At 51.0% G+C, this 22,494-nt stretch overlaps 11 protein-coding genes across 11 annotated transcripts; 2 read left to right on the forward strand and 9 right to left on the reverse strand.

Annotated features, from left to right (window-relative positions):
- Window positions 1-922: 922 nt before the first annotated feature.
- COCVIDRAFT_30233 (hypothetical protein) lies at window positions 923-2,474 on the reverse strand (the record flags this gene model as incomplete). The annotated part of the gene is made up of 5 exons (XM_014696859.1): window positions 923-1,787; window positions 1,838-1,973; window positions 2,033-2,147; window positions 2,366-2,380; window positions 2,451-2,474. 5 exons carry the CDS (start codon window positions 2,472-2,474, stop codon window positions 923-925), a joined length of 1,155 nt encoding a protein of 384 aa, XP_014552345.1.
- A 767-nt stretch (window positions 2,475-3,241) lies between these two features.
- COCVIDRAFT_19538 (hypothetical protein) lies at window positions 3,242-4,283 on the reverse strand (the record flags this gene model as incomplete). Its single annotated transcript, XM_014696853.1, has 2 exons — window positions 3,242-3,880; window positions 3,942-4,283. 2 exons carry the CDS (start codon window positions 4,281-4,283, stop codon window positions 3,242-3,244), a joined length of 981 nt encoding a protein of 326 aa, XP_014552339.1.
- Window positions 4,284-5,125: 842 nt separating this feature from the next.
- Window positions 5,126-6,342, reverse strand: COCVIDRAFT_110478 (hypothetical protein; the record flags this gene model as incomplete). Its single annotated transcript, XM_014696860.1, has 3 exons — window positions 5,126-5,315; window positions 5,421-6,210; window positions 6,306-6,342. 3 exons carry the CDS (start codon window positions 6,340-6,342, stop codon window positions 5,126-5,128), a joined length of 1,017 nt encoding a protein of 338 aa, XP_014552346.1.
- Window positions 6,343-7,918: 1,576 nt separating this feature from the next.
- On the reverse strand, window positions 7,919-9,087 carry COCVIDRAFT_19540 (hypothetical protein; the record flags this gene model as incomplete). Its single annotated transcript, XM_014696854.1, has 2 exons — window positions 7,919-8,899; window positions 8,953-9,087. The coding sequence occupies 2 exons, from the start codon at window positions 9,085-9,087 to the stop codon at window positions 7,919-7,921; spliced, it is 1,116 nt and encodes a 371-aa protein (XP_014552340.1).
- Window positions 9,088-9,499: 412 nt separating this feature from the next.
- Window positions 9,500-10,629, reverse strand: COCVIDRAFT_19541 (hypothetical protein; the record flags this gene model as incomplete). Its single annotated transcript, XM_014696855.1, has 4 exons — window positions 9,500-9,699; window positions 9,802-10,273; window positions 10,407-10,507; window positions 10,557-10,629. 4 exons carry the CDS (start codon window positions 10,627-10,629, stop codon window positions 9,500-9,502), a joined length of 846 nt encoding a protein of 281 aa, XP_014552341.1.
- Window positions 10,630-11,680: 1,051 nt separating this feature from the next.
- On the forward strand, window positions 11,681-13,590 carry COCVIDRAFT_30238 (hypothetical protein; the record flags this gene model as incomplete). Its single annotated transcript, XM_014696861.1, has 2 exons — window positions 11,681-12,631; window positions 13,372-13,590. The coding sequence occupies 2 exons, from the start codon at window positions 11,681-11,683 to the stop codon at window positions 13,588-13,590; spliced, it is 1,170 nt and encodes a 389-aa protein (XP_014552347.1).
- Window positions 13,591-13,700: 110 nt separating this feature from the next.
- COCVIDRAFT_19543 (hypothetical protein) lies at window positions 13,701-14,395 on the reverse strand (the record flags this gene model as incomplete). The annotated part of the gene is made up of 2 exons (XM_014696856.1): window positions 13,701-14,160; window positions 14,214-14,395. 2 exons carry the CDS (start codon window positions 14,393-14,395, stop codon window positions 13,701-13,703), a joined length of 642 nt encoding a protein of 213 aa, XP_014552342.1.
- A 504-nt stretch (window positions 14,396-14,899) lies between these two features.
- Window positions 14,900-15,739, forward strand: COCVIDRAFT_110509 (hypothetical protein; the record flags this gene model as incomplete). Its single annotated transcript, XM_014696862.1, has 2 exons — window positions 14,900-15,518; window positions 15,570-15,739. 2 exons carry the CDS (start codon window positions 14,900-14,902, stop codon window positions 15,737-15,739), a joined length of 789 nt encoding a protein of 262 aa, XP_014552348.1.
- A 152-nt stretch (window positions 15,740-15,891) lies between these two features.
- On the reverse strand, window positions 15,892-16,735 carry COCVIDRAFT_41457 (hypothetical protein; the record flags this gene model as incomplete). The annotated part of the gene is made up of 2 exons (XM_014696863.1): window positions 15,892-16,564; window positions 16,647-16,735. 2 exons carry the CDS (start codon window positions 16,733-16,735, stop codon window positions 15,892-15,894), a joined length of 762 nt encoding a protein of 253 aa, XP_014552349.1.
- A 590-nt stretch (window positions 16,736-17,325) lies between these two features.
- Window positions 17,326-18,313, reverse strand: COCVIDRAFT_30242 (hypothetical protein; the record flags this gene model as incomplete). The annotated part of the gene is made up of 2 exons (XM_014696864.1): window positions 17,326-17,981; window positions 18,043-18,313. 2 exons carry the CDS (start codon window positions 18,311-18,313, stop codon window positions 17,326-17,328), a joined length of 927 nt encoding a protein of 308 aa, XP_014552350.1.
- Window positions 18,314-18,739: 426 nt separating this feature from the next.
- Window positions 18,740-19,739, reverse strand: COCVIDRAFT_110536 (hypothetical protein; the record flags this gene model as incomplete). The annotated part of the gene is made up of 2 exons (XM_014696865.1): window positions 18,740-18,966; window positions 19,022-19,739. 2 exons carry the CDS (start codon window positions 19,737-19,739, stop codon window positions 18,740-18,742), a joined length of 945 nt encoding a protein of 314 aa, XP_014552351.1.
- Window positions 19,740-22,494: the final 2,755 nt, after the last annotated feature.

The raw sequence follows: 22,494 nt of genomic DNA on the forward strand, positions 1-22,494 counted from the left end.
TTCCTTGTTCTAGCGATTTTTTTTTGGGGGGGGGAATGGAGATGGAGATGGATGTGCCGTAATATATGCAGGGGGTTGGCATGATATAGGATGAGGATTAGATACGTGGTTCTTTGCTATCGTGCGGAGTGTGAGGTGGGGGAAGGGGAGAACGGATGGTCGGGGTTTGTGGTGGGTTGTACTAAGGGGCGGAAGCCGGGCACATGATGTCTGAGTGTTTCGGAAACACCAAAAGCGACGCGAAACGGTGTGCCTAAGAATATCGCAGACAACGGATGGAATTTGAAATTTATCCTGGATTGCTGACTTGAAATGTAAGTGACAAATATGATAATTGACGATGTCAATTTCTTTTGCAGGTATTGAGGGTAGGACCGGAAAAGTGTGCATTTGCATTCCGCTTTTCTTTGCACTCAACACTCACTTGTCTTTTTACATGGATGAAATTCCCTGGTCGTGTACCTTGATTACAATCCCACATACAGTTGTAGTATTCAAACTCACTACATGTAATCACCTTGTATTGCCAATTCGCTACAACACATCCAACATCAATACACTGGATGGCACTCCACACACCCTCAGTTGAACTTTCTTGGCCAAACACATTTTGCACAGAACAGAAACAACAGTACGAATATCGAGTTACCCATTACTTTTTATCTTCGTCGCTTACAAGTAGATACATACATCCAACCCTAAGTCAAATGTCTCCAAGCGTCTACAACAAAGACTTTCATCAACGCCGTCTCATGCCCATCATCACCTCTACCACCAACACCTCGCCATGCACCGCCCGTCTAGTCTCCAGCAGCACACCGTGTTTTGGGATAGAAAAAAAAGGAAAGAAAGAAAAAGGTATACATCGCTCAAACCATTAGAGCTGGAATTTTGTGACTTGACTTGGAAGCATTGAATGCAATTATTCGCGCATGTTGACGACACAGCGAATGCAGTCACCAGCCTTCATGTCACCAAAGGCCTGGTTGATCTTGTCGAGTGGCTGGCGGTGAGTGATGAACTCGTCGACCTTGAGGCTACCCTGCAGGTAGTCGGATACAAGGCCGGGCAGCTGGCTGCGACCCTTGACACCACCGAAAGCGCATCCCTTCCATACACGACCAGTGACAAGCTGGAAGGGGCGGGTGGAGATCTCCTGGCCGGCGGCGGCGACACCAATGATGATGGACTCTCCCCAGCCCTTGTGGCAGGCCTCGAGAGCAGCACGCATGACATTGACGTTACCCGTGCAGTCAAAGGTGTAGTCGCAACCGCCATCGGTCATCTCGATAAGCTTCTCCTGGATGCTCTGGTTACCGAGCTTGGTGGGGTTGACAAAGTGTGTGGCGCCGAACTTCTTTGACCACTCCTCCTTGGCGTCGTTGACATCGACTACGATAATCATACCAGCCTTGTTCTTGGCGGCTCCCTGAATGACTGACAAACCAACACAGCCGGCACCGAAGACGGCAACGTTGGATCCAGCCTCGACACCTCCTCGGCCGGCAGTGATGGTTGCAGCTCCGTAACCGGTGGTAATACCGCAGCCGAGCAGACAGGTGCGGTCCATGGGGGCGTTCTCGGTAATGGCGACGACAGAGATGTCGGCGACAACTGTGTATTGGGAGAAAGTGGATGTGCCCATGAAGTGGAGGAGGTCTTTGCCCTTGCACCTGAAGCGTGATGTGCCGTCAGGCATGACACCCTTTCCTTGTGTGGCACGGATCTTTCCGCAAAGGTTGGTCTTGCCGGACTTGCAGAACTTGCACTCCTTGCATTCCGGGGTGCTATATTGCTGTTAGGTGGGTTTGGGTATATGTGGGGTAGCTTGACGTACTATAGGGCAACGACGTGGTCGCCTGGCTTTACGTTGGTAACGCCCTCGCCGACTGACTCGACGTAACCGGCACCCTCGTGTCCAAGGACAATGGGGAAAGCACCCTCGGGGTCCTTGCCAGAGAGTGTGTAGGCATCTGTGTGTGTGTGCCGTTAGTTGCTGGTGTAGCAGACGAGGCCAAAGGTTTCAACATACCGGTATGGCAGACACCAGTGTAGTAGATTTGGATACGGACTTCGTGCGCGCGGGGCGGCAGGACCTCGATCTCCTCAATGGAGAGGTCCTTGCCGGCTTCCCAGGCTACTGCGGCCTATGTTTCCGTCAGCAATGATATTACTATGGTTACAGACTGTGTCGTCATCTGCCGACATCCGCTTCCGACGCGTCAGGTCCGCTAGTACCCGTGGGATTACATGCATGTTACAACACGTCTTGCGGACCCGCATGCCAAGATTCGCGGCCAGCTACGAAGACAGCTGGTGAAGAAGGCGACTGTGGTGTATGGAGGCAATTGACACTCAAACGTACCTTGCAGGTGATTGTCTGTTGAGAACAATGTCAGCTGGTGTATACAGGCGAATTGAGCAAGATGGCTAGGCGTGGCGGGACGTACCTTTCCAACGGTGTCTGCAGACATTGTGGATTGAGTGTTGAGGGTAAGTGTGTATCTTGAGAGGGAAAAGCAGCAGCAGCAACAGCAGCAGTTAAATAGCAAGAGGAGAAGAGGGGAAACACAAGCTACTCCAGCCCCGTAGAGCGGCTCCGGTAGCTTTTATTTGAAGATGTGGGGTCAGCAACGACAAGCCAGCGTCATTCCGCTGCCCCTCCAAGCCCCTCCAAGGCCCATGCCCCTCACTTGCGGGCGCGACTCGGCGCATGTCGCGCGATACTCGCCCTTTGAGGCTCAAACTCGTAGCTGGCTCGGAAATGCGTGGATGCGACACGGCCGCTGACTATTGGCCGCCGCCGTCCGGGCATCTTAGCCAGATGTGGACATGTTGGTTGTAAGGCCAGCTCGGCAGTCGCCTTGCGGAACTGCTTGCCGCTTCGGGGTGACGGACACGACGGGCCAGTGTGTAGATATGCGCCTTTCAGCAAAACCTCTCGCACACTACTGCACCCACAAACCGCCATCTTTCTTCTTTATCGGCTCTGTGGCGCGCGCGTGATGCTTCTGGACCTGATACCTACCCATCGGCTACTTGGACCAAGGAAAAGGCCACCTGCACGGAACTAGCCGGATAATAGCTACATGTCTATGCATGCAGAAAACGCAATATCTTGGTATCTTCTAACAAACTGCTAAAAATCTAGGCCTGGCAAATACACCCTGGTTGGTGCCCCTCGCCCATCAAGCAAACAAAAGAAAACGCCATATTACTATGTCCTCCACCCTGCCCTTGCTCATGCTTTTGCACTACCTGCCAGGGCCTCACTCTCTTCCTCTAGTATCCTGTCTGGTGTCGTTTGTTTGCTACTCGTCACCGACACGTCCTTGCCACCTTTACTCTTGCTTCGTAGCCTTCCCCAGCTCACCGTCCTCCTCCTGCTCTTCTCCGGTCCCTTGACTTCGTGACTCCACCTTCTCCTGACTGGTGGTCTTGTCGAATCCAAGCCTATCAAGCCGCGGATCTCAGACACTTCGGCGTGGCCCCGCGTTGTCTTCATCCTGTGTGCCCATGTGCATTCGCCATTCTCAAACAAAAACTCGCCGCCAACCTGCTTGAAGTCGCCGCCCTTGAGCGCCTTCCTGCCCGTGCTGAGGCCTTGGAATATAGACTGCACCGAGTTGATGAGAACGTTGGTCTGCATGTATTGAGGCTTGGCACCTAGGTTCAGGGTGCGCGTCATGCCTAGGTGGTCGTAGAGCTTGCGCGTTGGATCCGCGTAGATGGGGAAAGGACACCCCGTCGTCTCGGTATACATGGGTATCAGCTCAGGTCGCCCGCATCCAATAACCGTGATGAATGTCGGTGTAGGCAGGCCGAGCAGGTCGTCGGGCGTTATCGATGAGGCGAGCGTGCGCAGGTATTCCTGGCAGTTCTGCCAAGCGTTAGCCAAGTCAAAGGTAACATTGAGTTGAGACAGTGTTGCAGCTACTTACGCCGCAGAAGAAATGTCGAATGAAGATGATGAGCTGCCTCGAAGCGACATGAGGCGCTTGATAGAGTTCCTTGAACGGCCTGCTCTGGCCCTGCGCATCCAGTACCAGCATGTCCGCTACTGCACTCAGCTCCTTCTCCGTTGGTATGTCATTATTCACGTCGAGTGTGCCCTCGAATTCCTCCTGCTCCATGCCCAAAACAGGCGTTTGGCTCGATGGCGAGAACGGAGGTGTCGTGTTTTCTGCCACGTCCATTGAGGCCTTGGGATCTGCCACATGTCCAGATTGCGAGTGTGGTGGTGAGGGTACTTGTGTTGCGGGTGGTTGTGGCGCAGTCGTCATAATGGGTGGAGGAACCGAGGCAGTTGCTTTGGCTTTTGAAGTCTCCATCTTGATTGTAGTAGATGTTGACTGTAGTAGTGAGAGAAGAGGATTAAAAGTAGAAATAGAAAGCCGGTGGCGCAGCTGTGGTAGCTGCGTAGCTGGTTAGTATCCGGAAGCCAGCTGGTCCGGAGCTAGAGGGCGTTGGTCGGGGGTGTGGTGCTCTGTATACAAAGACTGAGTGTCCAAGGTTTATGGTGAACAAGCCGGGGTTTAACGAGAGACCTACTATTTTATTTATTCATTGGCCATGCGAAACACGGCCACATATGCGACACGGTTCGAGACGCTGGGTGCAGGTACACGCAACGACGTCAGCGGCTGTTGCAGCTTGCTATTGGTGTCCGCCGGGGGTGCTGGTCTTGTGCACATGGGGAATAGCGCCATTTGGGGTGGCAGTTGTGTGCATTCGTTTACTCCGAGACCACTTGTCCAACAATTGCATCTTTTCTACATGCATACACATACACAAAATGAATATCAATCCGGTGAGCCTGTGCGTTGTTGGCAGTGGAGATGCCTTGAAGCCTGACGTGTCTCAGGGTCTCCTATATCTACGCAGGGTCTGGCGCTAAGCCACGCCCCCGAGGGCGCCACTGCCATCACGACAGCCACCATCACAGCACCTTCACACACACCGCATCCAAGCAGCCACCGCATCCAAGCAGCCACCGCATCCAAGCAGCCACCGCATCCAAGCAGCCACCGCATCGTGCTTCTGCTCAGCCACTTTACTCATCCAATAGTTTGTATCTTGGTTTGTTATTCTTTTCAAATGCACCTCCACCACTTCACCCCCACCCCTACATACCATGCTCAGTCTCTCGCAAAGCCAGCTTCGTCTTGATGCGGTCTAGCACCTCTACGTAGTGCTTGTAGTTGGGGAAATCCACACCTTGGCAGTCCTTCTTCACTTGGGCAGCTTTGACAGCGGCCGCTTTAGCCATTCCAAGGTCGTTTTGGTGCTCGCAGACGAGCGCAATATCCAGGTACCTATTCAGAATCAGCCGGGAACTCCGCGAAACCTTACTAGAGCTCTTCTCGTCAAACCGATGTGAAAACCACCAGGTCGCGAGAATGGCTCATATCGTTACTTACACAGCAGCCAGTCTGGCGGTATAGTCTCCTTCGAGTCCGTGTAGTGCGGCTAGCTGAAGCAACTTGTTGACGAACTGGGGCTGCTGGAGCCCTTCCAGAAGCAAAGCGCCTCGCCACACACGCGTCTCATACTCTAGTTCCTGTAGTAGGAAGCGTCTTATGGCACTCTGGTGTGCGAAGCTTGTCTCTTCGTCTTCGTCTCCAGCGCAAGCTGGGCAGTCGCAGACGAAGCCATAGTGCTTGAGTTCGTATGACCGGGATGGCTTGTCATGGGTCATGTCGCAGTACGAAATTGTGATCTCTTCACCAGCAGCCACGTCATTCATGACATGGATTGTCTCCTTGTTAATGGATGGGTTCCAGGAAAAGCAAGCATTGGGGTTGCAAGAATGATTGAATCGTGCTGCATGTGGGAACACAGCTGCACCTTTATCCATCTCCATGCAATTTGTCTGGAAGATGCTCATCCATGTCGCTTCCTTGCCAATCCGAGCTGCGTGTTGCTCCTCAATACGCTGTCGTTCTCTTGGCTCTACGCTATCATGGATTTTGGATGGCCATTGTCTTGGATCTTGGCCATGACCAGAATGAAGCGAAAAGTAGAGCTTCTTCTGTTCCGGCGTCAATCTCGCAGCTGCATCCTCAATGTCAGATTTTAGATATGCCCCGGAAGGTATCGCCAAAAGTGGGTTGTCCTCCAAGATGCGCGTCCCTCTCGGGATCGACGCAAGCGCGAAACACCCATAACCCTTTCCAGGAATCTTTCGAACCTCGTAGTACTCGTTTCCCTCTGTGCACTGTTAGCCCCGACTAAATTACTTTTTCTCGATACTGATCTGCTCCAATACTCTTGTTGGGAATGCGATCAAGGGTTTCACTACTTACCGGGAGGTGTCGGATCAGCTCCATTGGATATCACCATCTTGGAGTTCTCACCAAGTGGAAAGTCAAGGCAGCTATGAGAGGTTTTCTAGCATCAACTACTTGCTTGCTCAAGCAGTGAGTGAGAAGGCAATTGTTTTGATGATTGTGTAGGGACTCTGCTGCACTTTAATTTGGCACACTGAGTTGTTAACTCTAGGCCTCTCTCACCCGTCCCGCCAAGTGAGAATGCCCTGATTGGTCTTACTTTCGTTGACAAATATACCCATGATCCCTGACCTACTTCGCTCTCATGATCAAGAGCCCATGTTTTATATTTTAGGCCACTCCGGAGCTGCTTTCCGGCCCATATGATCGCCTTGTAGGCTTAGTAAGGTTGGTCTATTACTATTGTGGTAGGCCACAAATATGTATATATGTGGGCCACTAGTAAGGGAGCGACCACAGGTTGGGGCTGCAAGCAAGAACTATACTATATACAGTGTAGCGGCCATCGGCATTGCTTAAGAACAGCTCAGCATTTCTTTCTTTCCTATCAACTCAGAAATAGAGCCATCTGAAGAAGAGCTTGATCATCATCCTCAGCGTCTTGCGTATATAGAATCTATACCTATCACTGCAGTAAAAGGTAAAAGCCACAAACATTCAGCAAACACTAAGATCTTACGGGCTTTCCCGCTCCCACTGCAGATTTCAATATCATCCCAAGAGACAGCAGGTATCCGCTAGTAGGCCAAACCCACACATTACGAGCTTGGCTCACTAGTTTTCGGCGCATTCAAGGATTCGCAACCGGATTTGAATTCCGAGTCCATAGAGCGTACACGTACGAGTATGTAAGTAGAGTCAGGGGATTCTGAAGCCAAGCGCGCGAGCGAAATGATTCCTTTTCTCATAGTATGTGAAGGAGAAGTCCTTCTGCTATATCACATGACACTCAAGAATAGGGACTCAATATGGATACTCTTCATACCGTCATGAAATATCAACATACCATACGCCTTGAATACACCCTGTCTACCATATCCCACATAAATCCCCATTCACGCCCTCTCTCTCTCCTTACGTTTCTTTCCTCGCATCTACCTTTTCACGTTTTACTTTGAATATTCATACTCGTTCTCAGAATCATACGGTCCACCATGGAAGTCACATTTCTGATCTTTCTTCTCTTTGGTTCCAGGCCATTTGATCATACTAGAGCCGACGCAGTGTTTCTTGCATGTCCACTTGTATTTTAGGTTGACGCAGCCGCATTTGTATTCGACTTGGTAGACTTCGCACATGTTGGCTGGTGAGTAAGGGAAGGGAAAGTATAGGGGGGTGTTAGTAGGTTTGCGTGGGTGGCGGTGGGAGAGGAAGGGAATAGGAGATATATGCAGTAAGAGTGCGTTTGCAAGGTGAATGGTGTTGTGGGTTCGCAGTCAGGGAACTTTTCATCAACGATCAGGTTGGCATTGAATGATTGAATGAGAGAAAGGTCTACATGGCTATTCTTGAATATATGAAACGTTCAATGGACAAACTTGATTGTCCGCATTGTCTAGTTCAAGCAGCAAACATTCACACGGAGATTCCGAACAACCAAAAAATCCTCAGCTCACCGCAAACTCCACTTACTGCTTCACCAACCACTCCAAAACCTTCTCCGCAATCTCTACATTATTCTTTTCCATAAAAAGCATATGTCCATTCCCCCGAATCCCCACATCAGCCAACTCCATATCCTGCACCTGCACCCCCGCCTGCCTCAAATACCCAACCGTACAATAATCATACGGCGCATGATAACTCGCCTCGGCCGTAACCAGCAACACGGGAACCTGCGCAAGATTAGCCAGCTTCTTCGCCGGCTCTGCTTGCATAATACAATCAACATGCTCCGCATCCTTGGCCGGCACAACCACTTTCTCGATCAACGAAGCGTCGGGGCCGGCAGGCGGATCATATGCGACTTCCAAATCGGTAACGCCCCAGGCCCGCGCAGGCCCAGATGCAGCGACTCGATTGATAAACGGCGGGCCAGACGGTTCAAGCGCGACGATACTTTTTGTGAGCTGCGGTCTTGCATCGCCGACACGCCAACCGTACGCACCAGCCTGGCTATGCGTGACAACATGCGCAACCCCGATTTTATCAAGCAACGCGGTATATGCCTTTGCGTTTTGCGATTCCAGAATAGTCACGTTTGTTTGGCGCTGGACTTGGGTGGCGTAGAAGGCGTCGAAGACGGGGTCCCCGACTTTACCCGTTCCTGGCCATTGCGTGTGCAGTTTGGATTGCGGCCACTGCGCGTGCGAGGAGATGGCTGTGAAGAGCGATTCTACGCGCGCGGTGCTGGCGATGTCCATAGAGCCGAGACCTGGGAACCAGGGGGAGCGGCCGCGAGAGGGCTGGTCGGTTAGGTAGACGGTGTAGCCGTGGGAGAGGAAGAAGGAGGCCCAGCCTGGACGGCCATCGGGGGTTTCGAGGAAGTTTGTGCCTGTTTGCCCGTTTCCCGCGATGAAGACGATGGGGGTGTCTTGGGTTTGGTTGCTTGGAGTGAGCTTTTCGACGTAGATCTGGTTGAGCATGTACTGTGCCGTTTCATTTCCCAGCTACATCTTTTCGTTAGAAAGGCGTGGTGTTGGGTTGGGTTTACTTTACTTACCGTGAGATTTGCATACTCGCCGCCTACATAGAAGTACTCACGACGCGATGCTACTTTCTCAACGTAACCCAATGCAGCAGCTAGAAAGTGCCCGCAAAGCACCAGCACTACGGTGCTCACGTGAAACCCTCCCATCTTGTCTTTTGATCAGAGGTTCTAGCTGGACGGTGAAGATTAGCATTGCACGACCTAGAAGGTGGGGAAGGGCCGACTGTCGTCGGTACATATGTAATCGTCTCTCAAACGAGGGCGCTTAAAAGCATCTCACTCATATTTGGCCGACCCGCTCATCTTGGCATGCGGAAATATTTGTGTGTAATCCTACGAATTTGGATTTAGGCAACACAAGATCCCATTGTATGTAGGGTAATTCGGCGCAATATTTAGCGAAAGCTGCACGTATCCAGCATGATGTTCCTGGGCCGGAATTCTATATTCCGTGTTACATATACGCTAGAGAGGCATTATTGAGCGAATTCGATTTCATATAGTTAATCCTTCTATTTAGTTGAGCCACTGAAGCTCTTCTATACAGCTCTAGGTTGGATCAGTACGTCGCTGGTAGGACACTCAGTCGGCCACCATCTGTGAGCAAAACATTTCCGTTGATATAGGCACCCGCTCTACTCGTCAGAAACAACAAAGCTCCCGCCATGTCCTTGCGGTCTCCAACCCTTTGCTGTGGAAGGAATTCTCTCGGATAAGACTCTTTGAAATTCATGTCAGCAGTGATCTCGCTTGGGTACACTGCATAATGTTAGTGTATTGCAAAGACAGCTCATCAGGTCTCGTGACACTGGCACATCTGGAATCTTCCTGGTGAGATAAAGCGAGAAATTTGTAACTTACATCCAGGTGCAAGGACGTTACAGCGGATGCCGAATGGCACTAGCCTAGTGGCGAGCTGCTTCGTGATGTGTATAACTGCTGCTTTTGAGCCCGCATATGCGAACCCCGACATGAGAACACGACTGAATGCCCCAGCACTACTGACACAGATGAACTGGCTATCTTGCTCGACATTCTTAGCCTTGTTGCCTTTGTCAAGCAACTCAAGGAAAGCGATAGCAGTGAAGAAGGCTCCGTTGACATTGACGTTGTATGCCTGGTTGAACTCGTCTGAGTCCCAGTTCCACAAGTAATCTTGCGTTTCCTTCAGCGTTGCATCGTCTTTTAAATAACGCATCGTTGGGCCAATGATGCCGGAGTTTGCGACTACGACGTTGACGTAGCCGGTTTTTGCAGCGATATGTTCGGCCGCTGCGGCAAGATCCGGTTTCGAGGTTACATCTGCTTTGAAGTAATGGATGTTGCCATGTTTCTACACATACCAGTCAGTGAATTTGATAATAATTGCTAGTGATGTTGGATCGCCGATGAATTCAGAGACGGAAGAAAACAGACATGAAGGTGCAACAAGAAGCAGCATCCAATTGTGAAACAAGAAGACTTACCGCTGTAGCTGTAGCCTCTTTCAAAACCTCCTCTCGTCGTCCAAGGATATATACGATTGCACCATTAGCCTCTAGGGCTTGAGCAATCATCAGACCGATACCTTTGGATTGGTCAGTCCAGCAAATGACTCAACAGCCCAGGAGCATTACCTGTGCCTCCGCCAGTGACCACGGCCACCAAGCCTTTGACATTGAAGAGGTTGCCCGCGTCGATATCAGCCATTGTGATGTATGCTAGCTCAGGAACGAGATTGGCCTATTATTGTACACGGTACAAATATTGAAGAGGCTCAGTTAAAAGTGCGGGAGGAATCGGATGCAGATCATGCGGCTGCGCGCTACTACTAGTACTAGATGACATGTTTCGCCTGCTGTTGATAAGGCCGAGAGATACCCCGTGCCAGCGCATCCGACTTTGCACCCTAGATCCTCACCATGTCTCATCACATGATATCATAATGCTCGTATAAGGATAACTGCACCAGACTTGCTGTGATGTACTACGAAGCTGCCAGACACAAATAGGTATCTGCAAATGCCACTCCCTAGATAGTGAGTGATGTACCAGGCCGACTACGTCGAATACGCATCAGTTTTTGACAGTAGCTATTCGATTTGTCAAAGGTAAGTAGATGAATTACGCCACACTGATACTGGGCGTGTCTCTAATTCATGTCACAATACACCACTCTGACTACAGGTGTGATTGCTCAAGTACTCAAAGCAGGCGCTCTTGAGTACCGAAGTCTCCATTGGGGTATAAATTCTAGGATATCCAAAGTAAAACCATCGTCTTGGATATTCGTAGCATACAGCCCAGTCTAAATGGGCGCCACTCTAAGCTATGTAGTCTGAAGATTAGAAGTAGTGTATGCTTGAGATGCGGGGTGAGAGTGCGGGCATAGCCCGTACGGATCCGCCTCACTGTTACATGTCGGGCACCTGGAACAGGCCAGAAAGAAAATAGCGATATATCATCTGATACCGGTTCATTCTTGTTGGTGTTGAGGTGTTGCAGCGTGCGGGAGCCATCCAAGGACCGAGGTTCGGGCTAGTGAACCCCACGGATGCGAGCTATCTCCGTGTGGGGTAACACCTAAATGGGTAATGCGGGCTGCGCGTATCTGCCTCGGTGGCCCAACGCACCGCCACCTTGTCAACACTTGCTCGGCTTCTCTTTCATCCTCTTTGCCGTTCTCTTAATTACAGGGTATTTGTTTATTCATGCCTTGATTGGCAGCATCTGATCTATTTCTCCCATCTCTCAAACCACCATGGGCCTTTCCCCAATTGAGCAGCTACCCGTCGAGCTCCTGCAGCACATATTCATTGAATCAGGCTGCAGCCTTACGCTGCTGCAAACAGCTCCATATATTGCGACACGACTCTCGTCCGAATACATCTACAACTGCACTTGCGACTACTATCTGACTGAGGTGCATGGCGAGCATGGCAAGCAGTCCGCCGCGCAGACCTACATCTTTGCTTCCAAGTGGATGACATGGGACTTCTTCAAGTCATGGTGTCTGCGGCGGTTCGGTCCTCAAGGTTGCTTGTGTGATCGCAAACCAGAGGAGGGCTGCTTCGATGCACAGTGGCCCCCAAACTTCTATGATGCGACGACAATGGTCTTTTCACGAAGCCATTTGCCGCGTCTTGCTTTTGTCAAAGGCCGGCTACCAAGAAAATTGCTGCAAGGCCCATGGTCTCAGGACAAGATCGAGTTTCTGCGATTCTTGTTATGGACTACAAGCATGAACGTTGATTGGTGTAACCCCGAGATGGCCCAATTAGCCGTCCAAGGCAGGCTCCAGGCGATCAAGGAACGGAATCTGGAGGCAGTAGAGCTGTTTAATAACAATCGGCGACTAGGTAAACCACCCAGCTTGCAAACAGTGCATTTTGCTGTCGTAGAAGCTGGTTGCGATCGCTCCATCGTGTACGATACGTTGGAGGGAGCGAATATGTGGAATCGTAGTACTGATTCCCATTATGCTGAAGCATTGCACAAATGGTGTGACGAGCAAGTAGCGGCTGGTAGTCGGAAAGGCTTGTGGTTGCGAAAAAAGTTGGAAGAGTCCCTGGTTCTTAGAAAAGGGGACATCGCAAATAAATACGACCCAGGGAAGACGTATCCGCGAAAGTCATGTCTGACTACTGAGACTGAGGACTATGATGGTGGGCCAGATGATCAGCTAGTCGTCAATGAACTCGAGTGGAATAAGGTACGTTGGTATTTCTTTTTCCCGCCATTACAATGTCCACATTCCTCCACGATGGAGCGTTCCACATATCTCCAACATAACCCCTTGAAGTGTGGCTGCCGTATAGAAAAGGCAGTAATATTACCAGCTTTTTCAACCCTGAAAGCCGTTGGTATCATATCGCGAAAAAAATGGAGTTATAGTCCCTTAGTTTCCTGTCTGGAAATTGCGCTTAGAGCTAAATATGCTCTAGGTGATACCACAGCGAGGATGGCTCATTGCAAGAGCTACGGGCTACAACTACCAGACTATCAATCATAACCTTAGCTGGCCTGAGATCACTCGGAATCCCGGATATCGCATGTATCGAGGCCCCAACTCACCTCGTCGATTACAATGCTGGGTAGAGCACAGCGGAGCGTCACGGATCATTGACTTATGGTTAAGTCCACCTGCTTCGCGCGAAAGCACGCCTGAGCTTCGCCAACGCCGGACCTCGTTTAAGTACACGTCTTGAATTAGGACGATACGGGTGACGGGAAGTGATCGAGCAAAAATATATTGTGCTCGTTTATTGGGTACGATGGCTTAAAGCACAATCGACTCCGACCTCGCATCTACACCAAAACCTCGACACAACAATCCAGCTTTTCGTCATGTATATTTGTTCCTTTGCATCGCAACTCTTGCCCCATTAATGCCCAACCATCTTGACTTTCTTTTCACAGTCCAGCGAACATTCTGCTAACACTGCACTATAGTCCTATATTCTATTTGGCTGGTTCAGAGTTTCACCATTCCGAAGCACGGGGATTCACGGTGTCACAAGATCTGATCTCGGAGATTACTGGGTGCATATCTATGGTCAGCGCCGCATATGTAGGGGAAGCTACAGACCCACACCCACGGATGGACACAATTTCTGGCTGGATATGTGGGTCACGCAGACCAAGCAGCAGACACATCCGCGGGGCGAGTGAGCAGTGAATTTATGTCTTATTTCCAATTCAGGATCCAAGAATCGGGCAAGCTGGTATGATGAAGTATGTGTTGCCTGGATTTTCTGGCCCAAAAAACATGTGGAACCACACTACAACTTGCTCTTCGCCTCACGACTAACAAAACCACAAACTAGCTTGATTCGGACCATTTCAACCGTACCCGTCTTGTTTCCCGCGACCACCCTTTGGAATTCTCTATATGCGTCGTCATCTTGCAGTACACCCTCCATGCGCATACACTTCGCCTCTTTATCTTCCGATACCAGCATTGCACCAAGCCCCTTTACATCAACTACGGCCTTCTCAAAGACTCCCTCCCAGTCTCTCTTTGGCGCTACAGACTGATTGGGCTTCGAAGGGACGTTCAGCAGAGCAATAACAGGGGTTGAAGAAATGGATAATGTTGAACCCAGCATCGTTTTATTTACAATAGGACAAGGATGTACTTCAGGGGGTTGAGCGAGAACCTCTCCGGCGGAGAATAGTTGAATGAGGTCTTGTACGGGTTTGGTAGTCATATGTGCATCACTTGCCGCTTGGTTCGCGTATCTGATCCTTATCAGCATGTCCTACAATATCGGTACACCTAGAAAGAAACAGACTCTTCGATCATGTAAATCTCCTTTTCTGCCTGATCATCGTATGGCAGGGCGCACACGTATTGCAACACCTCGGGCTCGTTCGGCGTTGTGTAGTCGATGATCTTCTGAAAGTATTCGATGGCCTTTTGCCGGGCTTGTGCGTCTTTGCATACGAGTCTTGCAGTTGTAAGTATAGATGCCATTTTTCAAGTAATATATCAATCACTACAAGAAATAACTTTTGTCCGGATCCAGCGGGCTTTATAAAGCATACCAACCCCGCAGGCTCGGAACTGGGAGTCCGAGACTTCGGAATAGGTGACCCGTACCTGCATTCACGCTGCGTGGCTGACATGCCAATGGCTCAAGGCTTCACACGTGACATTCTCCACCAAAGGGTATGCTGCTATGATTTGCTGTTAACATACCTCTAAACACGATATGCGCCAAAGACAGACCCTCGCGTCACCACGTGAGCTCGCGTATCCTGACGTCACCAACCCATTACCCTTGCACACCAGACGCGCCTTCTTTCGTACCCATTTAGCCTTTCAACTTCCCAAAGCTTACCCAAACATCCCATGTCCCTCCCCCGCTACATCCGCTCTCTCCATCCACCCTTCTCCATCCCATGGCGCACATACTCCTCACTCAATCGTAAAAGCAGCATACCATTCAACTTCTTCTCCGGTTTCACCGCCGCCACCATGGCCTCCGCATCTCCAAACAACTCCTTCCCTTCAACACCATACGCCCCGAAATACGATAAATGGCCGTACATTGCCTCGGACTTTCAGCGCTACGACGAGAACCCAGATGGTGACTTCTACCAGCAACCACGGCTAGTTACGCATATTGACGGCCCGGCTATCGCACGCTTGACACAATATTACGACACCGTTTTGCCCCGGAAGGGGGAGGTGCTGGATATGTGTACGAGTTGGAAATCGTTTTATCCATCGTCTGTCAAAGAAGCGATTCAGAAGGGCGAGCTAAAAGTCTATGGTGTGGGTCTGAACAGAGAGGAGATGGCGCTGAATGGGTGTTTCCTGGGCAAGGAGGAGAGGTGGAGGGTACTGGATTTGAATGCGCCACCGCATGATGTTAGAGCAGGGTGGGAAGGCAACGACTTGCATTTTGATGCTACGACATGTGTGGTTAGTATTGATTATTTGAACGAGCCGCTGGAGGTTTGTAGGAAGTTGCTTGAGGCGACTAAAGAGGGAGGAACGGTGCATTTGGTTATTAGTAACCGGTGCTTTCCGAATAAAGTTGTTGGGAGGTGGTTGATGTTGGATGAGCCATCGAGGCTGGAGTTTGTGGGAGGTAAGTTGTGTCGTGATGCTTTGGGTGTTGGGGTATTTGCTGACTTTGTAGATTATCTTCACTTTTCCGGATGGAAAAATGTAGAGGTAGTTGATCTTTGTGCGAGAGATGAGAAGGGCATGCGAGTCACAGATGACCAAGGCACGGTTCTTACACGCTCACCACATCTCCCAGACCATTTGGACCCACTATGGGTAGTTCGAGCTACGAAGCAGGCGTAGTGTCAGTCAGTCGTATAGGATAAGTGGTTGATTATTCTATAAATGTACTTTTGCGAACTTTTTTTGGCCTCCGCGAGCGAGTATCTTTTGTAGATAAAAGAAACTCAATACCACAGCGTTTTGATACAGAACTTTTGTACATACTTCACTCCTCACCCCTGCTTTGCCCACGGCTCCAGCGCATCAACCAACTTCTTCCATTTTCCCCCCTGCCATCCACAAATGCGCTCCCATTCCGGCAACGTCGCCTTGATAAACTGCAACCAACCCCCCACAATAACATCCGCGTACGTCAACTTTGAGCCCTCCAAAAACGGTCCCTGAGCCTCAAACCGCCACATCTTTGCAAACTCGTCCATGTCCGCCTCAAAAGCCTGTAAAACCTTCTCCCTAGCCTCACCCTCGACACACAACTGATCCCAGCTCTCCACATGCAGGCGCTCCACAAACTCCCTCTTGGTCTGCTCCGCCGTCTCAGGATTCAGCGGCATGTAATTCGAGCACAATACCACATGCTTTGTAAACAGCGCATCGACGTGCGCATTGAAGACGCGGTAGACGCCAATCGTGTCTGGAGACGGGAATAGGCGTTCCCCGCTATCTGCGTACGTGCGGTCGAGGTACACGGCTATGTCGAAGGAGTCGCCGATCCAGGCGTCGCCGTCGGAAGGGTTGGGGTCCCGGACCATGGGGAGGGTGTAGAAGTCGCCGCTGTCTGGGAACTTGCGCACAGGGGCGACGCCATGTGCGAGACGGGTGGATTTTACGTCGGGGAGTTCGACCCAGTTGGTTTTGTAGGGGAGGGCTTTGACGTTGAGTGTGTAGCTGAATTGTTTGTTAGGTTTGCACTTTCTTTTGCTTTTGCTTTCTCATTGGAAGAAGGAGGGCGAAGCTGGAAACAACGAACCGTGTTTTCCAGGGGTTCGGGGCGTAGCATCGTTTTGGAGGACCAGATGCTATGTCGAAGAATTCAATTGGGGATTCCGGTGGTGCCATTTTGTCTGGGTTGTTGGTCTGTGTGATGTTGCTGGTTTCGAGGAAGCTTGTCATGTGAAGATGAGGTGCTGAGAAACAGTACTGTCTGTGGGATGGTAGTTTGGTCTTATGTATACATGTGTGTGCTTCTGTGCTGGCCAAGAAACCATAGCATATAGTTACGTCGTTAGGCGTCCACAGGCCAATCAATTGGACATGGGATGAGTCGATATGATATATGCGGATTTCATGTAGACTAGTGGGGCAAGGCGAACCGACGCTAATCTCGTGCAGACGCTTTGTACAACACCTTCTTAGTTTGCGAAGGCGTAAACTAGCATAGAAACCGGAGTTCGGCAAGGACTGCAGTCTTGTGCACACGGTTTGGTTTAGTGTAGTCGCTTATTTGCAGCATTTTGTGGGCCATTATCGTTGTTGAGCAAAGATGAGTTGTTGTGGCTGTGCTTTTTGTACGACGGAAAGGGGTTGGTGGGAACATAATCACAAGCTCAATCTGCTGAACTCCTCTTAGTGCACAACCACCGCTCTTGGCGAGAATCTGCCTCATTTGTACAACATGTATCGCTGATTACTTGCGTATCCGTCAAAACCTATGCTTCAATAACTTCCCGCAACGCCTTTGCACTCTTCTCTAACAGCTCCTTCTCCTCGCTGCTCAATGGCATCGGCACACTCCTTACAATTCCTCTTCTCCCCAAAACTGCCGGCACACTCAGACAAACGTCCAAACCATCCTGATAATGGCTAACTGGCCGGATGTTCCTCTGGTCGAAAAGTATAGACTTGCAGATACTGGCTGCGACACCACCGATGCCATAATTGGTCGCACCCTTACTTTTGATAATATTTGTCGCTTTATTTTTGGTTTCTTGTGCAATGGCCTTTTTATCGATACTCTGCTTCGATTCAACTACTTTATCGAGAGGTACGCCCCCAATGCTAGCAAGGCTCCAGGCGACAAATTGAGATTCGCCGTGCTCGCCCAATACGTAAGCATCAATACTGGATGCTGCGACCTCAGCTTTCAGAGCGAGGATGCCACGGAGACGCGCTGAGTCAAGAAAAGTACCGGAGCCGATGACTTGCTGTTTGGGAAGCCCAGAAAATTGTTGGGCGAAGTAAGTAAGTACATCGACAGGGTTGGCGACGAGAAGCAGGACGGTATCTGGTCGAAAAGGTTTCATATCGCTAATAGCAGATTCGAGGATAGATTTGTTGCGGCCGATGAGGTCGGTTCGGCTCTCACCTGTGCATTGATGAGTTCCTGGAGCCTCGCCGATGTTTCTCTATGCTCAGTTGATGTGTACCTTTCTTTTGCTTTGCGCCGGCGGTTATGACGACAACATCGCACTGCCCGGCTTCTTTGTGTGTTCCTGATCTTATGCGCGTTGTGGTGTTTCCATGAAACGTGGCATCAGAAAGGTCTTGTACTTGAGCATCGCGGACTTCTTCTTTTGGATCCACTATCAAGATGTCACCCGCAACCGGGTCCATAATCAGCGAGTAGGCAATGGTAGCACCTACATCGCCGGCACCAAGAATAGCGATCTGTGAGGTGAGTTTCGGATCTTGAGACATAGTAACAAAAGGGAAGTGTAAGATTCAAAAGGAAACGCAGTGGTGGGATTAATGAGTACCTTTTAGCTTGATGATTCTTCTATTAAACCAGCTTATGACCTACGTCATTCTAATGGCGCTAGTGTCCATGCTATCCGCAGATAGCCCTGTAACATTTTGTTTGCTCGTTATACATCACTGCATGACGCCACGCCCCATTGCATGCCTTCCGTGAAGCTGTAGCAATGTCGAGCGGCCCATGGCAGACGGATCAGCCTGCCTTTTAGGCTTACACGTATTCGACATTGCTGGAGATCCGTCTCGTGCGTCGTGTAGACCTTCGAGGTGGGCACTGTGGTTTTTTCCGAGCTAGCTAGTAGATGTCTTAGTATGAGATACGGAGTTCGTATGCAAAACTGAAGAAAGCATCGCGAAGGTCAAGTACATTCACGATACCTTGGGTGAAGTGGTTGCGGCTGGTGCAGCTGTCTTCTTCTTCCGGGGCTGTGTCGAAAGACCTTTCTTGAGCAGCAAGGGTATGACATCGGAGGGCTTATTGCGACTGATTGTCTTTCGACACACGGGACATTGTGAACGTTTGGTCTCGTGAGGACCTGTGCGGTTCTCGCCGGCAATGAGAGCTTCCATGAGGCAGGTGTGGCAGAACAGATGACCTGTTGGGAATCAGTACCATTTCAATATCCGTGTATGCAGAGCAGTAGGACATACCACATGCTGTAGCTGTGAGGTCGGTAGGATTATCCATGCAGATGACGCAATTAAAGGAGTTGAATGTAGTAAACGTCTCGTCGGGCCTGGCTTGCGCCTTGACGACATCCTCGCGTTGCTTCTGCAGGACCTGTTGGACTGATGAATTCTCAGTCAAATCGACTTCTTCCACCGTGACAGGCTCCACGCTCTGCTGCTTAGCCTCCTTGGCCGTGCCGTCTTCTCTCTTGCGCCGCTTTGCTGAGGGGCCGGGCGTAGGCGACTGTCTCTTCCTTGTACGAGGGGGCGAGTCTGGAGCGCCGGTCAGGTCTACATAGCCATTTGCCAGGCGGTCAGGTCGCTGTGAAGCCTGTGACCCTTGTGGATGTGCTCGCGTGGTAGGGGGCATCTCTGGTTGTAGAGGGCGGTAGGGTCGCCAGTCAAACGGGGAGTATCTGCCGTGGTCGAGGCCGGCCGGGTTAAGGATATGGTCAAAGAAACCAGTGCTGAAGGGGAGATGCGGAGCGCGATAGGGCTCCTCGGACTGGCGGTCGGCGGCTGTGGCGGCTGTGGCGGCTGCAGTAGCGGCGTATTCGTCGTCAAAGAAGGCGTCGATGCCTGAGGGTGAAGGTGAAGGCGAGGCGCGACGGTCCGGATTGTCAGGCGTGTGGAACGAATGTGTTGGTGAGGCGATGTCATTGTCATTGTCGTTGTCTAAGTGGGCGTAGTCGGCCGACATGGTGGCGCAGGCGTCGACCTACTGGGCGGCAGCGGTAGTGGCGGCAGCAACAGCAGCAGCCTTTTCCTTCACCGACAGGATCGCAAGGCCAGCAAGGGGCCTGGGCATGGTGTCGCAGAGGCCGCCGAGTCGGGCGTGCTGCACAGCGAGAGATGGGCGAACGGGGGTGCATGCAGTGGTCCGCCCGCGTAGGGCTGAGAGGCTGAGAGGCTGTGGCGCAGGCAACGCCAAGCATGAGAATAGTTTGGTCGGGCCTCAGCACCATGACGACACAATCCGGCATTCTAGCACTGCACTGCACAAAACTTCTCGTGACACGGCCTGAATGCGACGAAATGCAGCAATGCGCTTGATAGACGTGCGATGATGCGCTGCTCAGGACGGCCGTTGACCGCCACTACCACTGCCCGCCGGTCCTGTCCTTTTGCTGCGCAAACGCCTGCTGCAAATCCCCCACTGCGACGATGCCTTGCCACAGCCCCGCCACCATCCAGTCGCAAGGACAGCACCACCAAGAAGACCAGTCTCAATGGTATGCCATTGCCGCGATGCGAGGCCATTTCGTACACACTAACACTTTGCAGTTCCTTCGGAAGCCCGCTTCAGTCCCATTGGCGTTCAGCATCTTTCTTCCCATATCCACCACCAAATCTTTCCTGGCGCAGAAACCAAACCCCCACCTGAACTCATAGCCCTCTCCAAGGATCACCTTACCCGCCATGATTTGCTGGGGAAGAACCAGGATCAGAGCCCGCCTGTCGGGTTCGATATGCCCGAGCTGCAGGGCACGACACTGGACGAGCACTTCTACAAGCTAGGCATGGACGCTGCTGAACCATACTTGGGCATGGCAAAGAAGCTAGTATGGGCAAACCCACCACCAAGGCCAAAGCAATGGGTGCGCCAGAGCGGCTGGACCAAGTACAACAGTGACGGGACGACAGAAGCAGTGCAAGTGCCAGACGAGACGATGCTCGTTTTCGATACCGAAGTCATGTGGAAAGAGACATCATTTGCGTGCATGGCGTGCGCCGCCAGTCCGACAGCGTGGTATGCTTGGTTATCGCCCTGGCTGTTAGGAGAGTCAGAGTCCGATCGACATCTCATTCCCTTTGGAGACACATCGACACCGCGTGTCATTGTAGGCCACAACATAGGGTATGATAGGGCTCGCATAGCAGAAGAGTACAACATATCACAGTCCAAAAACGCTTTTGTTGATACCATGTCGTTGCATGTTGCTTCCAATGGCATGTGCTCACGGCAACGTCCCTCCTGGATGAAACACCAGAAAAGCAGAGAGCAGCGCGATAAGACGGCTACTGCTGATGAGAATGCAGATTTGTCCTCGGTGCTGAATCCGGACATAATGCCGGATGAAGAAGAGCTTTGGATGGGAAGGAGTGCAATCAACTCGCTACGGGACGTAGCCCAGTTTCATTGCAACATCACCATAGACAAGGCAAAGAGAGAATACTTTGGCGAACTTGACCGCGCAGGCGTGCGTGATATGCTGGATGAGCTGCTCGACTATTGCGCTGCCGATGTGGAAATCACTCATCGTGTCTATCAGAAGGTTTTCCCACTCTTCCTCGAAACGTGTCCGCACCCGGTCAGCTTTGCTGCACTGCGCTTTTTGGCTGCCGAAATACTACCAGTCAACGAGACCTGGGATGCTTACATCAACAACGCAGAGGCAACGTACCATAAACTGGACAATGGAGTGAAAGAAAGGTTGGTTGCGCTTACAGAAAAGGCACTGGAGGTCAAAGATCAACCGGATGTGTACAATAACGACCCTTGGTTAAGTCAGCTGGACTGGTCAGGCCAGGAAGTGAAGATGGTCAAAGGAAAGAAGAAGGGTGACCCGCCTCGACCTGCAGCGCGACAGAAGAAGCCGGGCATGCCCAAGTGGTACAAAGATCTTTTTACCAAGAACGATGGTCCCATGAATCTTACCGTGCGAACTCGATTGACGCCAATATTGCTAAGGCTGGCTTGGGATGGCAACCCTCTAGTATGGTCAGACAAGTACGGGTGGACGTACCGAGTGCCTATGGATGAAGTGTTTGCCTACAACGAAAAGGGAATCAAGGAGTTGGACATGTCTCAAGAAGAAAACCTGAAGTTGCGTGACGATACTGCGCATGTGTATTACAAGATCCCACACAAGGATGGTCCGCTTGCAAGATGTACAAACCCGCTTGCCAAGGGTTATCTACAATATTTTGAAAAGGGCAAGCTAGGCTCCGAGTATGCCTACGCCAAGGAAGCATTGGAGATGAATGCTTCATGTTCATACTGGATCAGCGCAAGAGATCGAATCATGTCGCAAATGGTTGTGTACGACAGGGAAGCAACCAATGCACCCAGACTTGTATCTTCCTCTGGCAAGACGGGAGGCAAGGTTGGGTTCATACTGCCGCAAATCATACCTATGGGTACCATTACGAGGCGCTCGGTTGAGAATACATGGCTGACTGCGAGCAATGCGAAGAAGAACCGGGTTGGGTCCGAATTGAAATCGATGGTACGAGCACCCAAGGGATACTGCTTTGTCGGAGCCGATGTCGATTCACAGGAGCTATGGATTGCTAGCTTGATCGGTGACGCAACTTTCAAGCTGCACGGTGGTAATGCGGTTGGTTTCATGACACTAGAGGGGACCAAGGCGGCAGGCACCGACCTGCATTCACGAACAGCGTCCATCCTAGGCATCTCGAGGAACGATGCCAAAGTGTTCAACTACGGTCGC

The sequence above is a fragment of the Bipolaris victoriae genome (genome assembly GCF_000527765.1).
Source record: "Bipolaris victoriae FI3 unplaced genomic scaffold scaffold_111, whole genome shotgun sequence".
NCBI classification, from domain to species: domain Eukaryota; kingdom Fungi; phylum Ascomycota; class Dothideomycetes; order Pleosporales; family Pleosporaceae; genus Bipolaris; species Bipolaris victoriae.